The sequence below is a fragment of the Mobula hypostoma genome, chromosome 13 (assembly GCF_963921235.1).
Source record: "Mobula hypostoma chromosome 13, sMobHyp1.1, whole genome shotgun sequence".
Lineage (NCBI taxonomy): Eukaryota > Metazoa > Chordata > Chondrichthyes > Myliobatiformes > Myliobatidae > Mobula > Mobula hypostoma.
Window position 1 is genome coordinate 54639069 of NC_086109.1, and position 23712 is coordinate 54662780.

The 23712-nt window shown below is 40.2% G+C and overlaps 1 protein-coding gene across 1 annotated transcript in view; it reads right to left on the reverse strand.

Moving 5' to 3' along the window:
• Window positions 1-832: 832 nt before the first annotated feature.
• dnaaf4 (dynein axonemal assembly factor 4) overlaps window positions 833-23712 on the reverse strand; it is a 51852-nt gene continuing 28972 nt past the window's right edge. Inside the window, exons 4-9 of the mRNA XM_063066510.1 lie at window positions 23122-23356; window positions 19582-19724; window positions 12898-13007; window positions 6821-6974; window positions 5428-5533; window positions 833-1373 (exon numbers count right to left, since the gene is read on the reverse strand). Of these exons, the coding sequence (XP_062922580.1) occupies window positions 1264-1373; window positions 5428-5533; window positions 6821-6974; window positions 12898-13007; window positions 19582-19724; window positions 23122-23356 (858 nt within the window). The 3' untranslated portion in view covers window positions 833-1263. The remainder of the gene's footprint in view (window positions 1374-5427; window positions 5534-6820; window positions 6975-12897; window positions 13008-19581; window positions 19725-23121; window positions 23357-23712) is intronic.

Here is a 23712-nt window from a genome sequence, read left to right on the forward strand (position 1 = left end):
AAGTCTCGTTCCCCCTTTCTATGCTAGTATTTCAGACTGGTTTAATGCTTTTCTAAACTTCAGGATTCTCCATAATGCCTGCCTTGTTGCTGATGGGTTAATTCCCTTATTCATTTAAAACTTCATGTTTAAAACAATTTCCAAAAGAACACGCCAATATAAACAGCACATTGCTCTAACAAACAAATCCAAGGTTCATTGTGTGGTACTTCCAGAAAGAGTCTGCTGTATTTCCCAGGACTTTGAAATAATGTTTTTATATATGTGTGAAAATATATTAACAGTTGTTGAATTATTCAAAGTTATTAATTGTACCAACACAGCATTATTATTGTTTCACTAAAAGCTTATGAACATTTTTTTGTTAATTTGTAAATTCCAAAAGCAGTGATATCCATCTTAGATTGGATGCATCTCAAATAAGCAGTATGGTGATTGAGCAGGAAACACTAAAGCTTTGATTCTTAGGTTTACAGAGTCAAAGCAAGAAACAGGCCCTTTGACCCACCAAGTTCATGCCAATCCTTAGGCACCCATTTATACTAAACCTACACTAACTTAATTTATTCTTCACACATTCCCATCAACTTCCCCTTCCACTAAATCCTACCACTCACCTACACAACGGACAATTTACAGTAGTCAATTAACCTACCAACCTGGACATTTCTGGCATCCAGAAGAAACTGAGAGACAACCCACACATGCAAACTCCTCACAGACAAGTCATGGACAAAGCCAGGTCTTGTTGGTCCTACAATGTGCCTACCTAGTTCTGATGGTAAGATCTCACGCAATGTCATTACAAACAATTCCTTCTTCATTTTGTGAATGGAAGAGAACCAAATTTAAGAGCAGTAGTGCATTAAAATCTATGAATCTGGATGTGTAACAAAAAGTATGATTAATTCTTAAAATATTGGTTATTGATGACAACATGGCAACAGGCAATCTCGGTTCTAAAAAGAAGGACAGAAATTACATTTCCTTCTCCCTACCTTGTCATATACTCATCACCCAAATGGACCTTCATGAACACAAAATAGTATTCAACTTTACTTCTCTTAAAGAAAAGCAAGAAGAAAAGATCTAATAATTAATTCTATCTTATTTAAAGTTTATTGTCACCTGAGAAAATCAAAAGAAGCCCAGACTGAACTGAGGATCCAGGCTGGATGCTGCCTCTGACTACAAATGTCAACAAGTTTTAACAAAAGTGTACAAGGTATAAATATGCTCATCTTTGTCATTCTTCATGTAGCTTTAAGGATCAGGAGGAATTCCTTGAATCACTCTACGTATCTTTTCTGCATCTGCTTTAACTCCTGCATTGTTTGGGTCAATCTTAAGAGCTGCTTCGTAATCTTGAAGACCTGCCAAAGCATAAATTAAATATTAAGTTAACAGTTGTAATGTAATATTGACCAAGAAAAGTCCAGCTTGAACCACTAGTGTGGGCTTGGTTGCAAAATCTAATGTTGATAGCAGGGAGCTACAACTGGTTTCAGTCTTTCAAGGGGGGGAAGAGGGAAAATAATTCAGGATTACATATTCATTTCAACAAACATCTGCAGATTAACATTATATATTCATTGCTTGTGCTTCCACTGACATTCACCAGTGTCATTAAACATATCTCTGCAACAAACAAGGGTTACAAGTTATAAACAGTCTGCTGGAGGAACTCAGCGGCTAATCAGCATCTGTGGGAGGAAAGGGATTATTCATTTTTCAGGACAAAATTCTGTATCAAGATACAGGGTTTTGATGCTGACAGATCCTTTCCTTCCGCAGATCCTGCTTCCACCATTGAGTTCCTCTAGATGGGTGTTTGTTGCTTCAGATTCCAGGATATGCAGTTTCTTATGTTTCCATGGGTTACAAGTTACAATGCTACTTTCAGGAAAAGAAAAGGAAAAAGGAAAAGTGGGGGGAAAAAGAACACTCGTGCATCTAAATTTCTACCATGGCATCCAATATTTCTAACTACATACATTATGTAGATAAGCCTACAAGAGGAGAGGCTGTATTTGATCTGGTATTGGGAAATGAACCTGGTCAGATGTCAAGTCTCTCAGTGGGAGAGCATTTTGGAGATAGTCATCACAATTCTATCTCCTTTACCATAACACTGGACAGGGGTAGAACCAGATAAGTTAGGGAAAAATATAATTGAAGTAAGGGAAAATATGAGGCTATCAGGCTGGAACTTGGAAGATGTTCTCAGGGAAATGTATGGAAGAGAAGTGGCAAATGTTCAGGGGATATTTGCAGGGGGTTCTGCGTAGCTACGTTCTAATGAGACAGGGAAAGAATGGTAAGGTACAGGAACTGTGGTGTACAAAGGCTGTTGTAAATCTAGTTAAGACGAAAAGAAGAGCTTACAGAAGGTTCAAAACACTATGTAATGATAGAGATCTAGAAGATTATAAGGCTAGCAGGAAGGAGCTTAAGAATGAAATTAGGAGAGCCAGTAGGGGCCATGAGAAGGCCTTGGCGGACAGGATTAAGGAAAATCTCAAGGCATTCTACAAGTACGTGAAGAGCAAGAGGATAAGACGTGAGAGAATAGGACCAATCAAGTGCGGCAGTAGAAAAGTGTGTATGGAACCGGAGGAGATAACAGAGGTACTAAATGAATACTTTGCTTCAGTATTCACACAGAACAGGATCTTGGCGAATGTAGGGATGACTTGCAGCAGACTGAAAAGCTTGAGCATGTAGACATTAAGGAAGAGGATGTGTTGGAGCTTTTGGAAAGCATCAAATTGGATAAGTCACTGGGACTGGATGGGATGTACCCCAGGCTACTGTGGGAAGCGAGGGAGGAGATTGTTGAGCCTCTGGTGATGATCTTTGCATCATTAATGAGGACAGGAGAGGTTCCAGAGAATTGGAGGGTTGCGGATGTTGTTCCCTTATTCAAGAAAGGGAGTAGAGATAGCCCAGGAAATTATAGACCATTGAGTCTTACTTCAGTGGTTGGTAAGTTGATGGAGAAGATCCTGAGAGGCAGGATTTTTGAACATTTGGGGAGGCATAATATGATTAGGAACAGTCAGCATGGTTTTGTCAAAGGCAGGTCGTGCCTTACAAGCCTGACTGAATTTTTTGACGATGTGACGAAACACATTGATGAAAGTAGAGCCGTAGATGTAGTGTATATGGATTTCAGCAAGGCATTTGATAAGGTACCCCATTGCAAGGCATATTGAGAAAGAGAGGTGGCATGGGATCCAAGGAGACATTGCTTTGTGGATCCAGAACTGGCTTGCCTACAGAAGGCAAAGAGTGGTTTTAGACGGGTCATATTCTACATGGAGGTCGGTGACCAGTGGTGTGCTTCAGGGATCTGTTCTGGGACACTTTCTCTTTGTGATTTTTATAAATGACCTGGATGAGGAAGTGGAGGGATGGGTTAGTAAATTTGTTGATGGCACAAAGGTTGGGGGTGTTGTGGATAGTGTGGAGGGCCATCAGAAGTTACAGCGGGACATTGATATGATACAAAAATGGGCTGAGAATTAGCAGATGGAGTTCAACCCAGATAAGTGTGAGGTCGTTCATTTTGGTAGGTCAAATATGATGGCTGAATATAGTATTAGTGGTAAGACTCTTGGCAGTGTGGAGGATCGGAGGGATCTTGGGGCCCAAGTCCATAGGACACTCAAAGCTGCTGCGCAGGTTGACTCTATGGTTAAGAAGACATACAGTGCATTGGCCTTCATCAATCATGGCATTGAGTTTAAGGGCAGAGAGGTAATGTTACAGCTATACAGGACCCTGGTCAGACTCCACTTGGAGTACTGTGCTCAAGTCTGGTCACCTCACTACAGGAAGGACATGGAAACCATAGAAAGAGTGCAGAGGAGATTTACAGGGATGTTGCTTGGATTGGGGAGCATGCCTTATGAAAACAGGTTGAGTGAACTCGGCCTTTTCTCCTTGGAGCAATGGAGGATGAGAGGTGACCTGATAGAGGTATACAAGATGACGAGAGGCATTGATCGTGTGGATAGTCAGAGGCTTCTTCCCAGGGCTGAAATGGCTAACACAACAGGGCATAGTTTTAAGGTGCTTAGACGTAGGTACAGAGGAGATGTCAGGGGTAATTCTTTTTAAACGCACAGCAAGGTGAATGTGTGGAATGGGCTGACGGCGGCAGTGGTGGAGACAGAAACTAAAGGCTCTTTTAAGACACTCCTGGATAGGTACATGGAACTTAGAAAAATAGAGGGCTGTGGGTAAGCCTAGGTAATTTCTAAGGTCAGGACATGTTCAGCACCACTTTGTGGGCCGAAGAGCCTGCATTGTGCTGTAGGTTTTCTATGTTTCTATTACCCTGGGTCTGATCAGAAAAAAATTGCAGGAGCTCTGACTGAGATACTGTATATGGGCATTGTTAGTGATGGGTGATTTGCTGGAAGACTGGGCGATGGACTATGTTGTGCCTTTATTTCAGAAGGGTAAAACATGTAAAAGCTGGACACTATACACCTGTGAACCTAATATCTATGCAAGTTATTAGAGGAGCTTCTGAGGAAAGACAGTGGTTGATCAGGGATATTTGGTATGGCTTTGTGTGTGAGAGATCATATCTCATGAATTTGATTGATTTTTTATTGAAGAATTAACCAAGAAAGTCGATGAGAGTAGGGCATTTGATGTAATCTATATAGACCAGTGAGGCACTGGATAAGATGGACTGTTTTGGAAAGTTAGATCACAAAAGACCCAAGGAGAGCTTGGTGGTAGGAAGCAGAACGTGATGGCATTTTTCAGATCAGAGACCCATGACTATTGGAATGCCTCAGGAGACAGTGTTCCTTCAAAGTGGCATCATAGGTAGACAGTGCGGTGAAGATGTTAGGCATGCCTACTTTGGTCAGGGCACTGAATATAGAGCTGGACTGATGTGTTGCAGATGTACAAGATGTTGGTGAGGCTGCTTTTGGAATATTGTTGACCAAGTTAAGACTTTTTTCATTGGAACGTAGGAGTATGACGGCTGACCTTTGAGAGGTGTATAAAATCCTGAAGGGTACAGATTGGGTAAATGTACATAGTCCTTTCCCTAGGGTTGAGAAATCAAAAACTAGAGAATATAGTTATAAGGTGAGAGGGGAAAGAATTGAGGAACCCGAGGAGCAATGTTTTCACACAGGGGGTAGTCCATAAATGAAATGAGCTGCCAGAGAAAGTGTTTGAGGCAGGTACATTAAGAACATTTAAAAGACACTTGGACTAGTACAAGGGTAGGAAAGGGTTAGAAGTTCATGGACAAAACATGGGCAAGAGGGACTAGTTCAGATGGTAAATTTGATTAGCAAAGACCAGTTGGGCCAAAGGAGCTGTTTCCATGCTGCATAACCCTATGACTCTATTACCACAAATTCACTAAACTTAAATATTAAAGGATCTTCTTACCCTCCACATACAATTCCAACTCACAAAATGCTGCCCCTCTTCTGACATGGGCCTTCAGTCTGCTCTCAGCATTGTCTGGAACTGCAGGAGTTAATAATTCAAGTGCCTAAAAAAGAGGACAAACAGGTGTCTTTCAAAAATAAAATCAAAGGAACTGTTATAATTTAGAAAGCTTTTAAAGATTCAAGAATTCTCTCATGGCTTCCAAAGTTCTAAGTTCTGAGAACAGAATCAAAGAGTTTTTTTTCTTTGTTAATTTGATGCCTTTATGATTTCACTACATTTAAGATTTCCTGCTCCAATTAGCATATTTTTTTGGAGGACATTACTGTATAGAGAAACTATTGACACACAGCAACTGGTTTTACTTGTAAAAAGTAGTATAACAAAGAAATCTGGGTGTGGAACCTTGTACAGTATAGGAGCAGAGAGAGTATTGTATCACCTTAAAGATAGATCTTGTTAACATACAGCCCTTGATTTTGCCAGCCTTGGCAGACATCATTAGTTGGGAGGGCTCTGAGCACTTTGTGGAATGGAGAGAAACAATCCTACACCCAGAATGTCAGCCAGAATGGACTTAAAAATACTTTAAAATTTACTTTGCCAGAGCATTGATGAGTTGATACTCTTCTCAAAATTCAAAGTTGAAAATTATCTAAGTCCATTTATATCACCATATACAACCCTGAGATTCATTTTCTCGTGGGCATACTCAACAAGTTTATAGAATAATAACTTCTGCACAACTGAATCAATAAAAGACCACCCAACTAGGGTGTTCAACCAGAGTGCAGAAGCTGACAAAGCTGTGCAAGTGCAAAAAAAGAAACAAAAATAATAAATAAATATTATCAAGAACATGAAAGGAAGAGTCCTTGAAAGTTGAGTCCATTGGATGTGGGAACTTTTCAATGATGGGGCAATTGAAATACTGTATCCCCTTTGGTTCAATAGCCTGATGGTTGATAGCTCTGTTGTGACCCACAAAATAAATTGTCACCGCTCTTCGCGCTTTCAGGCTGTAGGTTAAAATAGCAGATCTGATGTAATTGGTACTCAGTCTGCAAACTGAAAGAGGACTTGATCTTTTTTGTCTGTTTGCTGTTGCTGTTCAAACTTTAGTGAGTTGCATTAAGAAAAGTAAAGGAATGAAGTTATCTACAGGGTATCCTCTATATTAGAAAGATATTTCACTAAAAATGTATGAGGAAAAGGGGAAATGAATGATCTGAAAAGCATTAACAGCAGTAACAAATTTAGCACTTAAATATTCAACAATAAATGGTTTAGGATATATCAAAATCAAAAATTCAATTGATAGAAGAAGGTTCTAAATTTAAATTTAAAAATCAACCATGGTTAATCTTTGCACAAGCAGATAAGAACTAACCTTGGAACAGTCTTCAAGGGCTTTGTGCAAGTTTCTTAGCTTAAGATGGGTTGCAGCCCGATTCAGATACAAAACTGGAAGATTGTTATTCAACCTTATTCCCAAATTGTAAGCGTTAATAGCTGCAAGATAATCTCCCGATGCAAACAGTTTGCTGCAAAAGGAAAGCAATTTTGAACAAATATGATAATCTGATTGATATTTCATTGCAGAACAGTTAATCAGGTCTTAAAAGAAAACCGCATTTCCTGTGCTCCAGAATGTCCTTTGGACTGTACACGTATAATGGGAGATCATTATACCTGTAGGAATTTGGTACTGAAACTGAAAACTATCATAGGACATAGAACATTATCGCACAGGTACAGGACCACTGTTCCACCAAGCCTGCACCAATCATAATGCCAATCTGCACTAATCCCATCTGCCTTCACATATCCTTATTCTCTGTCTGTTCATATGGGTGCCTAAATGCCTTTTAGAATTGCACAAAATATTCCAAATGTAACCTAATCAAAAAGTTTTGTACACTGCAACATGACTTCCTGGTTTTTATACTCAATGTCATGACTGATAAAGGCAAGCATGCCTTTTGTTTTTTTTTAAACCACCTGATTTACTTATGTTTCTACTTTAAAGGAGCTATTGACTTGAACTCCAAAATCCCTCTGTACAAGGTTCCTGCTATTTACTGTATTGTTTCCTCTGGCATTTGATCTCCCAAAATTCAACACCTCGTATTTTCTGTATCCTTCGAAAGATACTCTTTATCAAAACTCCACCAATTTTTGTGTAGACTTACTAATCAAACGATCAGCAATTTCATCTAAGTCATTAATATATGTCATAAACAGAGGTCCCAGCATCGAACCTTACAGAAAACCACTATTCACAGATCTCCAGTCAAAAAATCATTTTTCCCCCTCTGTCTTCTATGGCCATGCCATTTAAAATCTAATTTATCAACTCATCATGCATCTCCAGTGACTTAATCTTGTGAACCCATTTGCCATGATAGACCTTGTCCAATGTTTTACAACAGTTTATGTGGACAACATTCATTATCTTATATCAATTATTGTTGGTACTATCTCAAAGAACTCAAATTTTTGAGACTGGACCTTCTACCCAAAAAGCCATGCTGACTATCCCTGATAAGTCCATGCTTTTCCAAATGTGAGCACATTCTAACCCTAAGAATCTCTACATTAATTTCCTTACCACTGATTTAAGGCTCTCCAGCCTGTAATTTCCTGGTTTAGCCCAAATACCTTTCTTTAACGAAGGAACAACATTAGATCCAGTCTCATTAGATAAAAAGATCTCTGCCAAGGCCAAAGCAATCCTCTCTTGCCTGTCTAGGTATCTAGGATAGATCCCATCATGTCCTGATGACTTTTCCACCTTAATATTTCAAGACATCCAATCCCTCCTCCCTCCTAATCTCACAATCATTTATATTCTTTTCCATGGTGAATAATCTAAAGTACATATTTCGGATCTTACTCACTTCCTTTAGCTCCACTCACAACTCCTTGCAAGCTGCTCTCTGTTATTCCACTCATTACTTATAAAATATAAATTCTATGTCTAAGATTTTCATATAATGTTCTTTTAAATCTACTTTAGAAGTGGAGAGAGTGAGTAGTTTCAAGTTCCTGGGTGCCAAGATCTATGAGGATCTAACCTGGTCCCAATATATCGATGTAGTTATAAAGAAGGCAAGACAGCAGCTATACTTCATTAGGAGTTTGAAGAGATTTGACACGTCAACAAATACACTCAAAAACTTCTATAGTTGTACCGTGGAGAGCATTCTGACAGGCTGCATCACAGTCTGGTATTGGGGGGGGGGGGGGGGCTACTGCACAGGACCGAAAGAAGCTGCAGAGGGTTTTAAATTTAGTCAGCTCCATCTTGGGTGCTAGCCTACAAAGTACCCATGACATCTTCAGGGAGTGCTGTCTTAGAAAGGCAGCGTCCATTAGTAGGGACCTCCAGCACCCAGGGCATGCCCTTTTCTCACTGTTAACATCAGATAGGAGGTACAGAAGCCTGAAGGCACACACTCTGCGATTCAGGAACAGCTTCTTCCCCTCTGCCATCTGATTCCTAAATGGACATTGAATCCTTGGACACTACCTCACTTTTTTTGATGCACAGTATTACCGTTTATGCACATTTTAAAAATCTATTCAATATATGTATACTGTAATTTATTTTATTTACTTTTTCTCTCTCTTCTAAATTATGTATTGCATTGAACTGCTGCTGCTAAGTTAACAAATTTCACGTCACTGGCCAGTGATAATAAATGTGATTCTGATTTTGAGATCTGGCAACACTTTATTCCGCATTCTGTTATTGTTTTACCTTGTAGTGCCTCAATGCACTGTTGTAAAAAATGAATGGTCTGCAGACAAGTAGTTTCACCATACGTGTGACAATAATAAACCAATTTACCAATTCTTCTGTCCACGTTGCCTTGCTGGATGAGCCCTCCAGGTTGCCATCTTTAAGTACAGCCATTGTATTCGCCCTAATCAGCAATGCGACTGCCCCATTTCTTTCACACCCCTCTCTGCCAAGTCTGAAACACTTGTACACTGGAACATAGACCCATCAGATCTTAAACACTCTGTGATTAGAAGCCAGATACCCAACACTGTCACCTTAACTTGTGGAAGTCTATTTGATTGGCTACTTGATTTTAGAGGACTAGAACTGAATAAGATGAAGAAAGAGGGACAAAACCACTGCAATGCACAAATTCTGAGTGGAAATTAGGCTCTAGCCATGTGGACCATGACATATTCAAAAGCAGATTTTTTTGCAGATCACACAAAGCTATAAAAAAGGTAGAACTTAATCATGACCATAAGACCTAACAGCAGAAATGGGCTATTCGGCCCATCAAGTCTGCTCCGCCATTCCAATATGGCTGATTTATTATTCCTCTCTACCCCATTCTCCTGTCTTCTTCCCATAACCTTTCATGCCCTGATTCATCAAGAACCTATCAACCTCTGCCTTAAATATGCCCAATGACTTGACCTGCACATCCATCTGTGGCATTCATCTGTGGCAATGATTTTCTCAGATTTACCACCCGCTGGCTAAAGAAATGTTTCCTCATCTCTGTTCTAAATGGATGTCCCTTTATTTTAAGCTGTGCCTTCTGGTCCAAGACTATCCCACTACAGGTGTCTCCCGCTTTTTGAACGTTCGCTTTACGAAACTTCGCTGTTACAAAAGACCTACATTAGTTACCTGTTTTCGCTAACAGAAGGTGTTTTCACTGTTACGAAAAAAGGCAGTGCGTGAAAAAAGCAGCGCGTGATAAAAGGCAGAGCGCACCCCGAGCAGCCAAGCTCCTCCCCTGGAAATGCATTCTAGCCGGCATTGCTTAAACACGTGCCTGTGAGCAGTCATTAGCAAGATGAGTTCTAAGGTATCGGAAAAGGCTAAAAGAGCTTGTAAGGGTGTTACACTTAGCATAAAACTAGACATAATGAAGCATTTCGATCGTGGTGAACAAAGTAAGGACAAAGTGAGTTTGGCTTGTGGAAGTTGACGAAGATGATGTTGAAGAGGTTTTGGCATCCCATGACCGAGAACTGATAGATGAAGAGCTGATGCAATTGGAAGAGGAAAGGATAACAATCGAAACCGAATGCAGTAGCGAACAAACCGAAAGTGAAGTCGTCCAGGAACTGGACGTGAAGCAACTGTGTGAGATTTTCGCTGCAATGATTGCAGAAAAGTATGACTTTAATTTTGAAAGGGTACGTAGGTTTAGGGCATATTTGCAAGATGGTTTGAGTGCTTACAAAGAACTGTATGATAGAAAAGTGCGCGAGGCTAAGCAGTCAAGCATACTGTCGTTTTTCAAGCCTTCCACATCAGCCACAGCAGATGACAAACCTCGACCTTCGACATCGAGGCAGGCAGACGTAGAAGATGATGACCTGGCTGCCCTGATGGAAACAGACGACGATGAGATGACACGCCGGTGTCCCACCACTTCAACCCCTGGGCCTCGGACCAATACATTGCCGCGGAGAATACAGCGGTAGGGGGGACGCACCCAATACATCTTTAAGGAAAAAGCCGAAATAAACAAGCTAATTAATTAGGCACCGGGTGGCACCTAATTAATTAGCTTGTTTATTTCAGTTTTTTTCTTAAAAATGTGTTGGGTGCGTCCCGGATACCACTGTCCCGCTGCATGCTTCGCGGATCGGTATCGGTCCGCAGCTTGGAGATTGGGAACCACTGCACCATCCCAACCTCCGATGACTCAGCCTAACACACCATCATCAGTGTGCTCGGCACTGTCTTCCAGATTCCGGTAAGTGATACTACACTGTACATACATTATTTCTACTTTATATAGGCTGTGTATTTTTATGTGTGATTCAGTATGATTTGGCAGCTTCATAGCTTAAAGGTTACTGGAGAGAGTGTTTCTGCTGAGAGCACTTGCGTGAGATTTTCACTATGGAGAACAGTCTGGCAACGATTGTAGAAAAGTATTTCTACTTTATATAGGCTGTGTATTTATCATATCATTCCTGCTTTTATTATATGTTACTGTTATTTTAGGTTTTATGTGTTATTTGGCATAATTTGGTAGGTTATTTTTTGGGTCTGCGAACGCTCACAAATTTTTCCCATATAAATATGTGGTAATTGCTTCTTCACTTTACCAGCTTACGAACCATTTCATAGTAGCGCTCTAACTTCGGATGGTGGGGGAAACCTGTAGTCCATGCCTTTATCTCCAACTTCTTTGCCCATTCTCCCAGTCTGTCTAAGTTCTTCTGCAGATTCCCTGCTTCCTCAACACTATCTGCCATGCCACCTCTATCTTCATATTGTCAGCAAATCTGGCCACAAAGCCATCCATTCCATCATCCAAATCATTGACATATACCATGAAAAGAAGCAGTCCCAAACCGACCCCAGTGGCACACCACTAGTCACTGGCAACCAACCACAAAAGGTCCCCGTTATTCTCACTCTTTGCTTCCTGCCAGTCAGTTAATCTTCTATCTATGCTGGTAATCCTTCCTGTAATACCATGGGTTTTTTTTACCTTGGTAAGCAGCCTCATGTATGGCACCTTGTTAAAAGCCTGAAAATCCAAGTAAAGAACATCCACTGATTCAAAGCAGCCCTGCCTATCCAACTATACAATTTTTAACTTCCTAATAAACACAGATTACCTTGATGACAATCTGATACAGCAGTTATTGCATGGTATAATGCTCTGTATATGAAGCTGCTGTGAGTTCCCTTGGAGCTCCAAATAAACTCCAAGATTATGAACAGTGGCACCAGAAGAGGAGCCACTGATTAGTGCACTGCAAGGAGCATAGATCTCTTAGGCTGAGTATTATTGAAGGGAATGGGGAATAGAATGCAGAGGAAAATAAGGCTAAGTATCTTTGTAGATGAGTCAAATTACCATTCCCATGCTGGAGGATTACACACTTCTGTTCCACTAATATACATGTTCCATCATCCACCTACTTTATGAAGTGTCCTTACACAAGTGTCTGCCTTGACAGGATTGTCCCATTATAAACACAAGAGATTCTGCAGATGCTGGCAATCTTGTGCAACACACAGAAAATGCTGGAGAAACTAGCAAGTCAGACAACATCAAAGGAGTGGAATACACAGTTGATGTTTGGCCCAAAATGGTGGCTGTTTTTTGCTTCTACATAAGTGCTTCTTGACTTGCTGAGTTCCTCCAGGGTTGTCATATTGTCCATGCAGTACCATCATCGTTAAATCCATCCATGTCTTCACAACATCTCAATGTGTACAAATTAGACAAGATTTGCAGCATAGTGATTAAAAGAAGAAATGCAGTTTATTTTCCTCACTGTAACAACTCCTGTTGGAATTTTTTTTCTGTCACCCAGGTCACCCTGGGAAGAAGAGCAGATTACTTAATCAGCAGCGGCTGGGATTATATCTGGAACACCCATGGTTATTTTATTCAATTTGATAAACATATTTGATAGCTATGTACTTCATGAGTAATTTAAAGTGTTTTCATTACTTACTTCCCTTTATCCTTCAGCCAGTCTGGATTTTTTTCTTCTTCTTTTAAATCTTTAAGTTCAGGAACATATGTATTATTGGCTCGTCTAGCTTCTGCTTGCTTCCTGAGCCACTTAAGTAGGGAAGGGAAAAATAGTTCATGAGCAAGAAATCCCAACCACCCTTTGCTTCTTATAAAGATTATTGAATTGAGCACAGCAACAAAAAACCAGGCCCCTTGGCCCACCCTGGCCAAGTTGAGTATCATGACCCCATCTCCACTAATCTCAGTTACTAGCACTTGGTCTGTAGCCTTCTGGGCTTTGGTGATTCAAGTGGTCATCCAAGGTTCCCCCCACTTCTGAAAGTGGAGAGCATTCCTATGAAACCTTTCATGCCGAAATGGCGTAAAGCGAAGAAGCAATTACCATTAATTTATGTTGGAAAAATTTTTGAGCGTTCCCAAGCCCAAAAAATAACCTACCAAATTATACCAAATAGCACATAAAACCTAACATAACACTAACATATAGTAAAAGCAGGAATGATATGATAAATACACAGTCTATATAAAGTAGAAATAATGTATGTACAGTGTAGTTTCACTTACCAGAATCGGGAAGATTTAGAAAAAAATCGGCACGTACACGCATGTGCACACACCTGCCCGTGCAAGGCTTCACGGTCATGGTAGTCTTTCTCAGGGTAAACACAAGTTTAAAGTGGGCGCCTTTTTTCGTAAAAGCGAAAATCCTCTTCGGATTTCTTTTGGTTAGCGAAAACAGGTACTAATGTAGGTCTTTCGTAAAAGTGAAGTGGCGTAAAGCGAACTTTCGTAAAGCAGGGGTCACCTGTACCTATTAAATGTTATGAGAGTCTCTGCATCCACTATCCTCTCAGATTCCAATCACCCCCTAGATTAAAACATTTCTTCTCAGAATGTCCTTTAATTTCTTGTCCAAAACCACTAGTTTTAGTCACCTTTGTTATGGGGAAGCTTTCCTACTATTTGTTCTATGTACGCCCTTCATGATTTTCTATATATCTATCAGGACTCCCCTCATTCCTTTGCTCCAGCAAAACAAATCCAATTCATCTAGTCTCTCATAAAAGAAACACTCCATCACAAGCAATACCCTGGTGACTCTCTTGTACACTCCACAGAGTACAATCAAGCCATTTCTATGGTGTGGTAACCAGTACTCAAGCTGTGGCTTAACAAAATTTTAAAAAAGCAGTACCACAACTGTCCAAACATTTCTATTAGACAGCTAATGAAAGCATATGTCGCATATACCTGTGCTGCCACTTTCAGGTATCCTGGCACTTGCCCACAAAGGTCAGCAAATGTGTTTTAAATACAGTGGATTTTGGTTAATTGGGACACAATGAGACCAGTACATTTTGGCCCAATTAAATAGCTGCCCCAATTAGCTGAAGTTTCATGAAGTTTTATAAGGTATAAAATCAACAAACCACTGTTTAACTAAGTAACAAATTATGTATTTAAGTAAAATAACAAATAAATTAGAACACTACCAAAACTACCACAGCACTATAACAATGTATTAGTTCCTAATAATTATAGAGGGAGGAATTCATCCAGTGTATGCTGCCATGTTCTTTTGATTGATTGACAGTAAATAAACAAAATCAGTACAGACACCCAGTGCAGATTAGGGAATGCTTTCATACAATGCTTTCGACTATGATGATTAAAAAAGAGGAAGAACTGGCGCTTTTAAGGAATATAAAAGTGGATAAGTTTCCGGGTCCTGACAGGATATTCCTTAGGACCTTGAGGGAAGTTAGTGTGGAAACAGCAGGGGCTCTGACAGAAATATTTCAAATGTCATTAGAAATGGGGATGGTGCCGGAGGATTGGCGTATTGCTCATGTTGTTCCATTGTTTAAAAACGGTTCTAAGAGTAAACCTAGCAATTATCGGCCTGTGAGTTTGACGTCAGTGGTGGGTAAATTAATGGAAAGTATTCTTAGAGATGGCATATATAATTATCTGGATAGACAGGGTCTGATTAGGAACAGTCAACATGGATTTGTGCGTGGAAGGTCATGTCTGACAAATCTTACTGAATTTTTTGAAGAGGTTACTAGGAAAGTTGACGAGGGTAAAGCAGTGGACGTTGTCTATATGGACTTCAGTAAGGCCTTTGACAAGGTTCGACACGGAAGGTCAGTTAGGAAGGTTCAATCATTAGGTATTAATATTGAAGTAGTAAAATGGACTCAGCAGTGGCTGGATGGGAGACACCAGAGAGTAGTGGTGGATAACTGATGGTCAGATTGGAGGCCGGTAACTAGTGGTGTGCCTCATGGATCTGTACTGGGTCCAATGTTGTTTGTCATACACATTAATGATTTGGATGATGGGGTGGTAAATTGGATTGGTAAGTATGCAGCTGATACTAAGATAGAAACATAAAAACATAGAAAATAGGTGCAGGAGTAGGTCATTCAGCCCTTCGAGCCTGCACCATCACTCAGTATGATCATGCCTGATCATCCAACTCAGAACCCTGTACCTGCCTTCTCTCCATACACCCTGATCCCTTTAGCCACAAGGGCCATATCTAACTCCCTCTTAAATATAGCCAATGAACTGGCCTCAACTGTTTCCTGTGGCAGAGAATTCCACAGATTCACCACTCTTTGTGTGAAGAAGTTTTTCCTCATCTTGGTCCTAAAAGGTTTCCCCTTTATCCTCATTCTGGACTTCCTCAACATTGGGAACAATCTTCCTACATCTAGCCTGTCCAATCCCTTTAGAATTTTATACGTTTCAATAAGATCCCCCCTCAATCTTCTAAATTCCAGAGAGTATAAGCCTAGTTGATCCAGTCTTTCATCATATGAAAGTCCTGCCATCCCAGGAATCAATCTGGTGAACCTTCTTTGTACTCCCTCTATGGCAAGAATGTCTTTCCTCAGATTAGGGGACCAAAAATGCACACAATACTCCAGGTGTGGTCTCACCAAGGTCTTGTACAACTGCAGTAGTACCTCCCTGCTCCTGTACTTGAATCCTCTTGCTATGAATGCCAGCATACCATTCGCCTCTTTCACCGCCTGCTGTACCTGCATGCCCACTTTCAATGACTGATGTACAATGACACCCAGGTCTCGTTGCACCTTCCCTTTTCCTAATCGGCCACCATTCAGATAATAATCTGTTTTCCTGTTCTTGCCACCAAAGTGGATAACCTCACATTTATCCACATTAAATTGCATCTGCCATGAATTTGCCCACTCACCTAACCTATCCAAGTCACCCTGCATCCTCTGAGCATCCTCCTCACAGCTAACACTGTCGCCCAGCTTCGTGTCATCTGCAAACTTGGAGATGCTGCATTTAATTCCCTCATCTAAGTCATTAATATATATTGTAAATAACTGAGGTCCCAGCACTGAGCCTTGCGGTACCCCACTAGTCACCGCCTGCCATTCTGAAAAGGTCCCGTTTATTCCCACTCTTCGCTTCCTGTCTGCTAACCAATTCTCTATCCACATCAATACCTTACCCCCAATACCGTGTGCTTTAAGTTTGAACACTAATCTCCTGTGTGGGACCTTGTCAAAAGCCTTTTGAAAATCCAAATATACCACATCCACTGGTTCTCCCCTATCCACTCTACTAGTTACATCCTCAAAAAATTCTATGAGATTCGTCAGACATGATTTTCCTTTCACAAATCCATGCTGACTTTGTCCGATGATTTCACTGCTTTCCAAATGTGCTGTTATCACATCTTTGATAACTGACTCGAGCATTTTCCCCACCACCGATGTCAGGCTTACCAGTCTATAATTCCCCGGTTTCTCTCTCCCTCCTTTTTAAAAAAGTGGGGTTACATTAGCCACCCTCCAATCCTCAGGAACTAATCCAGAATCTAAAGAGTTTTGAAAAATGATCACAAGTGCATCCACTATTTCTTGGGCTACTTCCTTCAGCACTCTGGGGTGCAGACCATCTGGCCCTGGGGATTTATCTGCCTTTAATCCCTTCAATTTACCTAACACCACTTCCCTACTAACATGTATTTTCCTCAGTTCCTCCATCTCACTGGACCCTTGGTCGCCTACTATTTCCGGAAGATTATTTATGTCCTCCTTAGTGAAGACAGAACCAAAGTAGTTATTCAATTGGCCTGCCATGTCCTTGTTCCCCATGATCAATTCACCTGTTTCTGACTGTAAGGGACCTACATTTATCTTAACCAATCTTTTTCTTTTTACATATCTATAAAAGCTTTTACAGTCAGTTTTTATGTTCCCTGCCAGCTTTCTCTCATAATCTTTTTTCCCTTTCCTAATTAAGCCTTTTGTCCTCCTCTGCTGGACTCTGAATTTCTCCCAGTCCTCAGGTCAGCCGCTTCTTCTGGCTAATTTGAATGTTTCTTCTTTGGAATTGATACTATCCCTAATTTCCCTTGTCAGCCACAGGTTCACTACCTTCCCCGGTTTATTCTTTTACCAAACTAGGATGAACAATTGTTGTAGTTCATCCATGTGATCTTTAAATGCTTGCCATTGCATATCCACCGTCAACCCTTTAAGTACCACTTGCCAGTCTATCTTAGCTAATTCAAGTCTCATACCTTCAAAGTTACCTTTCTTTAAGTTCAGAACCTTTGTTACTGAATTAAATATATCACTTTCCATCTTAATGAAGAATTCCACCATATTATGGTCACTCTTACCCAAGGGGCCTCGCACGACAAGATTGCTAATTAACCCTTCCTCATTGCTCAATACCCAGTCTAGAATGGCCTGCTCTCTAGTTGGTTCCTCAATATGTTGGTTCAGAAAACTATCCCACATACATTCCAAGAAATCCTCTTCCTCAGCACCCTTACCAATTTGGTTCACCCAATCTATATGTAGATTGAAGTCACCCATTATAACTGCTGTTCCTTTATTACACGCATTTCTAATTTCCTGTTTAATGCCATCCCCAACCTCACTACTACTGTTAGGTGGCCTGTACACAACACCCACTGCGTTTTCTGCCCCTTAGTGTTATGCAGCTCTACCCATATCGATTCCACATCCTCCTGGCTAATGTTCTTCCCTTCTATTGCGTTAATCTCCTCTCTAACCAGCAATGCCACCCCACCTCCTTTTCTTTCATGTCTATCCCTCCTGAATATTGAATATCCCTGAATGTTGAGCTCCCATCCTTGGTCACTCTGGAGCCATGTCTCTGTGATCCCAACTATATCATATTCATTAATAACTACCTGCACATTCAATTCATCCACCTTGTTACAAATGCTCCTTGCATTGTCACACAAAGCCTTCAGGCTTGATTTTACAACACTCTTACCCCTTATACAATTATGTTGAAAAGTAGGTGGAGTTGTAATAATGAGGTAGGTTTTCAAAGCTTGCAGAGAGATTTAGGCCAGTTAGAAGAGTGGGCTGAAAGATGGCAGATGGAGTCTAATGCTGATAAATGTGAGGTGCTACATTTTGGTAGGACTAATCAAAATAGGACATACATGGTAAATGGTAGGGCATTGAAGAATGCAGTAGAACAGAGGGATCTAGGAATAATGGTGCATAGTTCCCTGAAGGTGGAATCTCATGTGGATAGGGTGGTGAAGAAGGCTTTTGTTATGCTGGCATTTATAAATCAGAGCATTGAGTATAGGAGTTGGGATGTAATGTTGAAATTGTACAAGGCATTGATGAGGCCAAATTTGGAGAATTGTGTACAGTTCTGGTCACTGAATTATAGGAAAGATGTCAACAAAATTGAGAGAGTACAGAGAAGATTTACTAGAATGTTACCTGGGTTTCATCTCCTAAGTTACAGAGAAAGGTTGAACAAGTTGGGTCTTTATTCTTTGGAGCATAGAAGGTTGAGGGGGGACTTGATAGAGGTATTTAAAATTTTGAGGGGGATAGATAGAGTTGACGTGGATAGGCTTTTTCCATTGAGAGTGGAGGAGATTCAGACAGGAGGTCATGAGTTGAGAGTTAAAGGGCAAAAGTTTAGGGGTAACATGAGGGTGGTAGCTGTGTGGAACGAGCTTCCAGCAGAAGTGGTTGAGGCAGGTTCAATGTTGTCATTTAAAGTTAAATTGGACAGCTGTATGGACAGGAAAGGAATGGAGGGTTATGGGCTGAGTGCAGGTCGGTGGGACTAGGTGACAGCAAGAGTTCAGCACGGACTAGAAGGGCCCAGATGGCCTGTTTTCATGCTGTAATTGTTATATGATTATATATGGTTATATCCTCCAAATCTTCCGTTTTCATTGTAACATTCCAGATGATTGACGATACCTTCAAATTCTCCATAGTTTCTAACCTGTTGAAAGTAGTAGTAGTCATTTTTACTCCTGACTTTCTGGCATCTCCAAGCTTAAATGCTTGAAACCGCTGTAAGCAAAACAGTCCAAATTGTCTTACTGGTTACTTCTTGCCAATTATCAGTGACTGCTTTTTGAAGACAAACACAGGCAAATGACGCTATTTAAAAACTGTTTGCTCTAAGCACTGTATAGTGTCTAATGGCCACAAAGTACACATGACCGATGTTAGTTAGAAACTGTTCAGCAACAGTCTCCTGTCCTAATTAAGTGACATAGTGTTCCAAATAAATGAAGAGAATCCTGGCGATTTTCTCAATTAGTTTTTGTTCTTTAAGAGTTTCGGAATCCACTGTAGTTTTACAAAATCCTTACCTCCTCTTCCTCAGCAATTAGAGATTCTCGCAAAGCAGTAGGAAAAACTCGAGGTGTGAATTGTATCTGTATATTACCAGCTGAACGAGGAGCTGGGATCATTTCTTTTCTGGCATCTTCAGTAAATATATTGGTAGCATTGCCTGTAAGTGAAATGCAGTTAGAGATTTACCATTAAATCCATCCTGTAAAAACAATGGTCTTTTTTTATATAAAAGCAGATTATGATTTACAAAATAGGCAAAAGGTAACATTTTTCTATTTGGTATAGATATATCAAGAAATGAACTAGTTCTTGCACTATCTTAAATTAAGATAATAACCAAGGAATTTGCTCAAGCAGTAGGATCTACTTATACTATGCATAAAATTACAGCTACTATTACTCTCTTACTTAATGGTTGACACATGACACTATTCTAATCCTGAAATAAAACCTACTAATTTAAAGCTGCTAAACACTGGCCATATCCATGGACAAGAAGCTGATAAATCCTAATGGCACAAATAGGATACACAGTTTCCATACCCTCAGCCTGCTTGATGTGATGCAAAAGTTGACGATTTAGAGCTGTTTGCACCAGAACCTTGAGTGAGGAGTTGGCTAAAGTTAAAATAAATGCTTATTGTTTTCCCACAAAGTTCATTCAATGTTGAGGTTTTGAATATCCTGCCATGATAAATCCAGAGATCGGGCTCATTGAAGGACTCAACCAGAATAAATATAGATAGATGGGATAAGGAAAGCAATTGAGCAACAAAGAAAAGGCTTAACTAATTATGCAAACACCAAAAGAAATGTGTACTTACTTAAGTGTGGCACATTTAACATTATAAAATGTCGCAATGTGCTATGAAGCAGTATAATCAAACAGCTTGGTCCAAAAGGTAGAGAGAGAAAGAGTATCATAAAGAAAAACAGGGAAACAAAAAGACATGAGGAGAACATTTCAGAATTTAGGAACTAGTCACTGATGGCCAAATGCCAGTGATGAAGCAATTGAACCTGGGGTGATTCAGGAGGCCTGAAATGTAGGAATCTAGTAATTTCAGGGATTTTTAGGTCTGGAGATCAGTAATAAATGTAAGTGAAGCCCTGGAGAAATTTCAAAACATCTGATTTAAGAGCTACTTTGCTTAACAGTGGTTCACTGGCACTCAGTCAAGAAAGCATTATCACCTCACACAACACACATAAAAGTTGCCGGTGAACGCAGCAGGCCAGGCAGCATCTCTAGGAAGAGGTGCAGTTGACGTTTCAGGCCGATGACGAAGGGTCTCAGCCTGAAACGTCGACTGCACCTCTTCCTAGAGATGCTGCCTGGCCTGCTGCGTTCACCAGCAAATTTTATGTGTGTTGCTTGAATTTCCAGCATCTGCAGAATTCCTGTTGTAAGCATTATCACTTGTTTGCTTTGAACAAGGTTAGATAAGGCAGAAAAAAAACAGAACACTGGGAGCTCTCAGCAGGTCAAGCAGCAACTGAGGAGGCACAGTAAAGTATATGCTGATGCTTAGCCTTGAGACACTGCATCAGGACTAGGAGGGAACAGGAAGGATCACCAGTACCTAGAAGTATTGTGCAGCAGAAGGGGTGGGGGAATTTGGAAAGAGGCTGGTGGCTCTTTTGGTGTCAATGGGGAGGGGGTGAAAGGCAGATAGAACCAAGTACTTGAGAGGATGAGATGGATGTAACAAAAGTAGATGGGCAGGAAAATGTGTCTGGAAGGAAAGAAACCAGGAATGTGGGTTTACTGAAAGGGGCAAATGAAATGTTCATACTACAAGGTTGTAAGCTTCAAAAGGAGGTTATGAGATGTTGCTTTTCCAATGGTGAAGGCAGAGGAAAGGCAGACAAGAGTGGGAGTGGAAAGGAAGTTAAAATGATTTTCGACAGGAAACTTACGATGGCCATTGTGGAAGAATTCTAGTGCTCTACAAAACTGAGACCCCTGCTCCCAAACGGCTCATTTATACCATCAATGTCTAGTGTCCAAGTGCAAATTATTTATTATGATTGGCTACCAATTTGACTGATAATAAATTAAGCTTGTATTCTCTCTATATAAAAGGCTGCTGCTAAAAAGATGTGCTGCTGCTCTCTCTATTTTATCCACCATTCAAACTTCTCCCCCAAATTCCTGACAAGAAATCAGAACTGAAAATATTTTATGTGCTATATTCTTTTGTTTCAGGTTGTATCCCTCACTTCTTACTCAGGACATTGATAGTATGTTGGTACCTGCTCATCTTGCTGCCAAGTTTCATTCTGCTCCTAGCTTCATATGATCCATCTCTGTCACTTCCCTTTCCCTCCTCAGCTTCTCCATCTCTATTTTAAGAGATATGCTGGCTATTGGTATACAGTGAGATATTCTGATGAAAGGTCATTGACCTAAAACACTGTTTCTCTCTTCATATCCTACTGGATATTTCCTATCTTTTCTGTTTATTTCAGATTTCCACGATCAACAATTTTTTTTGTTTGCTTCGTCTCTGCAGCCTCTGGATCTCAGAGATACTTTAACACCATTCCTTGGCCATTAATGCATCCTACCATACTGTCTGTTATAATACCACCTTACTTGACAGTACTTCCAAAGCATTTTCTATCTAATTTAATAATCATTTTGTCTCCCCTGAATCTGGATGGACTTCAACTGTGACTGCTCCTTTTCCCGTATTTCTGCTAACTCTCCCTGGGTAATTTTCATGTGATCCAGTACTATGATTAGATTTTCCTTCACTTTCAAGCTGCCTTCTCCCAGTATCCCTTCATGCCCTGACCAATCAAGGATCTATCAACCACTGCCTTAAATGTACATAAAGACTTGGCCTCCACAGATTCACAGCTCTCTGGCAAAAAAAATTTCCTCATCTCTGTTCTAAAAGGTCATCCCTCTATTCTGCGGCTGTGTCCTCTGGTCTTAGACACTCCCACCATAGAAAACATCCTCTCCACAACCGCTCCATCAAGGCCTTTCACCATTTGATAGGTTTCAGTTAGGTAACCCCTCGGTCTTCTGAATTCCAGGCCCAGAGCCATTAAACGCTCTTCATATGACAAGCCATTTAATCCTGAAATCATTTTCATGAACCTCCTTTGAACAACATGTTCCTTTCCCCTTGCTTTGCAATATTTCAAATAAATCATTTCCCCCAGGAGCTCTGGTTCACTCTTTCTTTGCCTTTCCTATGGTACTTTCTTGCGTAATCACAAGAAATGAAACATCAGCTCTATTACATCTTCCTTTTACAACATACAGGGCCCTAAATAACTGTTCAATTGAAGCAACATTATATTTGCATTTCTTGCAATGTAATAAATGCATTCACTGCTTGTAACAAAGTATTTTCTTAACTGGGAAAACTAAATGTGAATTGGGTCACTTTCCTCTTTACAGGGACCATATTTGATCAGCAATTTTGTAGGAAAACCATTTCAAATGAGTTTTTTGCTGATTTTCTGTGGATGGAACAGATTCCATATTCAAAATTAAGACCGCTATTGTATTAATCACTGGTGTGAAATAGATTTACCTTTTTTGAGAGAGCGCTTGTATGGTGCTTCTGAAGCAGAATTTCGTATTATATTTTCACCTTTCTTCCACTTTTCTTCTGCTTCAATTTTTTGCCTTGCGATCTTTAGTTCCTCCTTTCTCTTTAGTTCCTCTTCTTCAAGCTTCTGAAGCTTCCACTTTTCTAGCTCCTCAGTAGCTTTTATTTGTTCTCGCTTTTTCAATTCTTCAATCTGTTTTCTATTATCTTCCTCCACCTGTACCATTTTAGCACATGTGTATCATTTTACTGTATTTGCATATAGACTATGCTTACTGTATTCTATTATCCCTTCTACTCAAACACAAATTTGAAATTTAATTCAGTTTCATCTGAAAACTTAAAATGAAGTTTAGAAGCATCTTGCACTAAAAGAGTGTTTAACATCCATACTGATTATAAGACCAATATAAAAATATACTGCTGTTGACGTGTGGCGTGCAGGTAAGAGACACAGTTAAAAGATGGGCAGGACTGGCAACTCAGTATTACAAGGAATAGAATTTTGAGGGGAAACAAAGGAAGATACATATGAGGAGGTGATATTATTCTGTTAATTAAGGAATATATTAA